Source organism: Myzus persicae, unplaced genomic scaffold (assembly GCF_001856785.1).
Source record: "Myzus persicae strain clone G006 unplaced genomic scaffold, MPER_G0061.0, whole genome shotgun sequence".
NCBI classification, from domain to species: Eukaryota; Metazoa; Arthropoda; class Insecta; order Hemiptera; family Aphididae; genus Myzus; species Myzus persicae.
The window spans coordinates 1-4,270 of NW_019100820.1; the positions used below are offsets into that span (position 1 = coordinate 1).

A 4,270-nucleotide genomic window follows, 5' to 3' on the forward strand; every position below is an offset into this window, starting at 1 on the left:
ATATTAAAAATTTGAACGAACAGTGTTGCATGATATAAAGAAAAAAGGGAAACTCCCGGTACGTGGCAGCACGTTTAAAATCTAGAAATGTCGGACGTAGTTTTATAATCTCCCATAAGAGCCCATGTTAAATGAAATAAGATTCCGTTCTGTTTGTTCTGTGTCAATACACTCTCAAACAGTCGATTGGGTCTTATCTAAGTTTGACAATAATGTACAATACATTGTTGCCGGTGACTATAATTTACCGAAAACTGTAATTACCACTGATAATACCGGACTCATTACTAACAGCATACAGTACAGTATATGTACACCCCAGGCCAATGAAATATTTGATATCTATGCTTATAATAATTTTTTTCAAGTTAACACGCATTCAAATTTTAAGGGCTCAATGCTTGATCTCGTATTTACTTCTTCAAATTCAACAACAATTAATATTTGTGATGAATTATTAGTTCCGTTAGATAAATACCACCCAGCACTTTCCATACATAGTAACTATGATGTTACTCGCGATTTTAACCATTTTGTTAATTCGAACTGGTATTATGATTTCAAGATAGCCGATTATACTTCAATATGCTGGTCATTAGGACTTATGAATTGGCACAACCTATTCGAAAATAAAAATATTAATGAAATAGTAAACATATTTTATGATAAAATTTATAATTTAATTTCCAAATACGTACCAAAAAAGTACCCTAAAAAGTATAATTACCCACAATGGTTTAATAAAGATCTTAAAATGTATATTCATGAGAAAAAAGAATTCCATAATATATATAAATCAACTAAATATCAATCGGATTATGATAATTTTTCACAATGCCGGAAAATATGTAAGAATTTATCTAAATCTTGTTATTCTAATTATTTAACCAAAACTCAAAATTCGTTAATTAATAATCCTAGATACTTCTGGAAATATATCAAAAACAAACAAGTGTCAAAACCTATACTAAACTCAATTACTTATAATAACCTCCACTCTGACAATATAAACGATATTCTTAATATCTTTAGCTCATATTTTGCTTCTGTATATTTAAAACATACACAATCAACACTTATTAATTTTGGTGATAGTAGTAATAGTAATAATTGTAATTTAAATGTATCTAATGTAGATTTATCGTTGAGTGAAATATTTCAAGCTCTTACTCAAGTTGGTAATAACCCTTCTCCTGGTCCTGACTTAATTCCTGCTCTATTTTTACAACGTTGTAGATATGCCTTATAAGTTCCTATATTTATTATCTTTCATAGGTCTTTCATGTCTATATCATCAGGTATCTCCCCCGACAAGTGGAAATTAAGCTATGTAACACCAATTTTCAAATCTGGTGATGAAGGATCCGTCACAAATTATCGGCCAATCTCAATAATAAGTGTAATTCCAAAACTATTCGAGAAAATTATAAATAATAAACTAACAACCACTTTTAAGCTAACTCTAATATCTAATCAATACGGCTTCCGGTTACAACGATCAACTAGTACTAATTTATTAGTTTTTTATTCTGATTTAATATCCACAGTAAAGAGTGATGGACAAGTAGATGCTATCTATTCAGATCTTAAAAAAGCTTTTGATACTGTAGATCAGCGTTTCCCAAAGTGTGTTCCGCGAAACCCTAGGGTTCCGCCGGACTATCTCAAGGGTTCCGTCAGATGTATGTGTTGTTGAGAAAATTATTTTATGTTATATTTAGATTATTTATATAAAAAATATTGTTTTATATTATTTAAAAAAAGTTCACCTAAAATCTAAATAATTATTATTCTAGTATAATATCGTTATTAAATATTTGGTGTATGTATTTGAAATTGAACAGAATAAAATTTTAACACTCATGTACCTATAGACATTGTCATTACGTTAACGATGGAGATTTGTAGAATTAAGATAAGCGTGTCAACGCGATTGCCAGTAGTTAATTGTGCGATAACTTATAAAAATAACTTATGTGCACGCGTTCGCGTTCGATACGATTGATACATTATATCCGTAATCGTAATGAGTTAAAATTAAGAGATTATGATTCAGTTGGCATATAGTTGTCATACGACTTACTTCGTGTACGTTGTTACTGCGTTATTAATTATTATAAATACAACATAACTACAAATAAAAAGTTTGCCATGCATAATTGGCTTAGAACAGGACGGTTGTTGCCCAAAACAACAAGTAATAATATTGATGAGACTGTGGCGTCTTCATCAACAATTGAATCTCAACAAGTTACATTGAAAGATGCTATTATCCCTAGTTGTTCGGTAAGAAATTTGAATAAAATTAGTTAATTTTCAGTCGTTTCCAGTCTTGTTATTATAATTATATAATATAATAATTTATTGTTATTATTATTATTTAATTTATTTTAGATTACTAATGTCATTGAAAATAATTCTCATAGTAATATTTCGGAAAAAAGTATAGTTGTACCTGAAATTATTGAGCTAAAACCTTCAAAAAAGAGAAAATACGATGAGTCCTACCTTCAATTTGAATTTATTCCTGTTGGCACTGTAGAAAGGCTTGATGGACAATGTGTTATTTGTAATGTAATTCTTCAGAACAGTTCTTTGGCACCTGCAAAACTTAAACGACACCTCGAAACCCACCATCCAAATTTGATGAACAAGGAAATGGGCTATTTTAAAAAACGTAAAGAAGAACATAATAGCAGCTTGTCTGCCTCACATAAATACGCGAAAAACGACACTGGAAATGCAACAGAAGCATAATTTATTTTGAGTTACAGCATTGCTCGTGCTGGTAAACCACATACAATTGCTGAGTCTCTAATTAAACCATGTATGACTGAAATAGTTCGCTGCATGATTGGAGAAGAGACTGCTAAGAAAATTGCAACTGTTCAATGCTCCAACAACACTATATCTGATCGGATACATAAAATATCGGACCATATTGAAGATCAACTAATAAACAGGTTGAAAAGTTGTAACATGTTTGCTATTCAACTTGACGAAAGTACTGACGTTGCTGGACTTTCAATACTGCTTGTTTTCGTGAGGTATATTTTTGAAACATCTATCGAAGAAGATTTATTGCTTTGTACTCCTTTGGACACAAATACCACAGGTAAAGAAATTTTTAAAGTCATCGATAGTTATATGAATAAACATCAGGTTGATTGGGTTAAATGTATCGATGTATGTAGTGAAGGAGCTGCAGCTATGGTTGGAAAAATTAAAGGAACCGTGACGAATAAAAAATGTCACAGTAGTCATTGCGTTTTACATCGCCACGCTCTTGTTAGTAAGAAAATGCCATTGGAGTTAAAACAAATTCTTAATGAGGCTATATGTATTGTAAACTATATTAAGAGTCGTCCACTCCAGTCTAGACTTTTTAAAAAAGTATGTGAAGAAATGGGTAGTCAGCATTATTCACTTCTTTTTCACACTGAAGTCAGATGGCTTTCAAGAGGAAAGGTTCTAAGTAGGTTGTTTGAACTGCGCGATGATTTAAAGATTTTTTTTCGGGACAAAATCTATCTATATCTAAGAGTTATTTCGAGTTATTACATGATGACCAATGGCTTATAAAATTAGCTTATCTCGCAGACATATTCAGTAAACTGAATGAAGTTAACAAGTCTTTGCAAGGAAAAACAATAACAACATTCGTGGTCAGAGACAAAAATATAGCATTTAGAAACAAACTTAACTTTTGGATTGCATGTGTAAATGAGAATAATTTTGAATGCTTTCCTCTCTTGATGGATTTTTTAAAGGAAAACGAATTGCAACTAACAACTAATATTAAAAAAATTGTTATCGAACATTTGGAAAACCTCGAAAAATCATTGTCTCAATATTTTCCTGCTACTAATAATGACGTTGATTGGATACAAAATCCTTTTGTGAACCAAAAAAAACCTGCAATGTTATCCATGCTCGAATATGAGCAGTTAATTGAAATTAAAAGCATGTCATATTTAAAACAGAAATTTGAATCTGGATCTTTAAACGAATTTTGGATTGAACTTAAGGACGAGTACCCATCTCTAGTTGAAAAAGCTATTTTTACTCTACTACCATTTGTAACAACCTACCGTTGTGAGACTAGTTTTTCCTCTTATGCGTATACAAAAAATAAATACAGAAATAGATTGAATGCCGCTCCAGACCTACGAATTCAAGTTTCAGATATAAAACCAAATTTTAAAAATATTGTAAATCAAACAATGAAACAGTTCCATTCTTCCCACTAAAAATATTAATAGTATATATA

The 4,270-nt window shown here is 30.7% G+C and overlaps 2 protein-coding genes across 2 annotated transcripts; both read left to right on the plus strand.

Annotated features, from left to right (window-relative positions):
• The first annotated feature begins 2,829 nt into the window (after window positions 1–2,829).
• On the plus strand, window positions 2,830–3,582 carry LOC111026281 (zinc finger BED domain-containing protein 5-like). Its single transcript, XM_022304335.1, has one exon. The coding sequence runs from the start codon at window positions 2,830–2,832 to the stop codon at window positions 3,580–3,582; it is 753 nt and encodes a 250-aa protein (XP_022160027.1).
• A 338-nt stretch (window positions 3,583–3,920) lies between these two features.
• On the plus strand, window positions 3,921–4,250 carry LOC111026280 (zinc finger BED domain-containing protein 5-like). Its single transcript, XM_022304334.1, has one exon. The coding sequence runs from the start codon at window positions 3,921–3,923 to the stop codon at window positions 4,248–4,250; it is 330 nt and encodes a 109-aa protein (XP_022160026.1).
• Window positions 4,251–4,270: the final 20 nt, after the last annotated feature.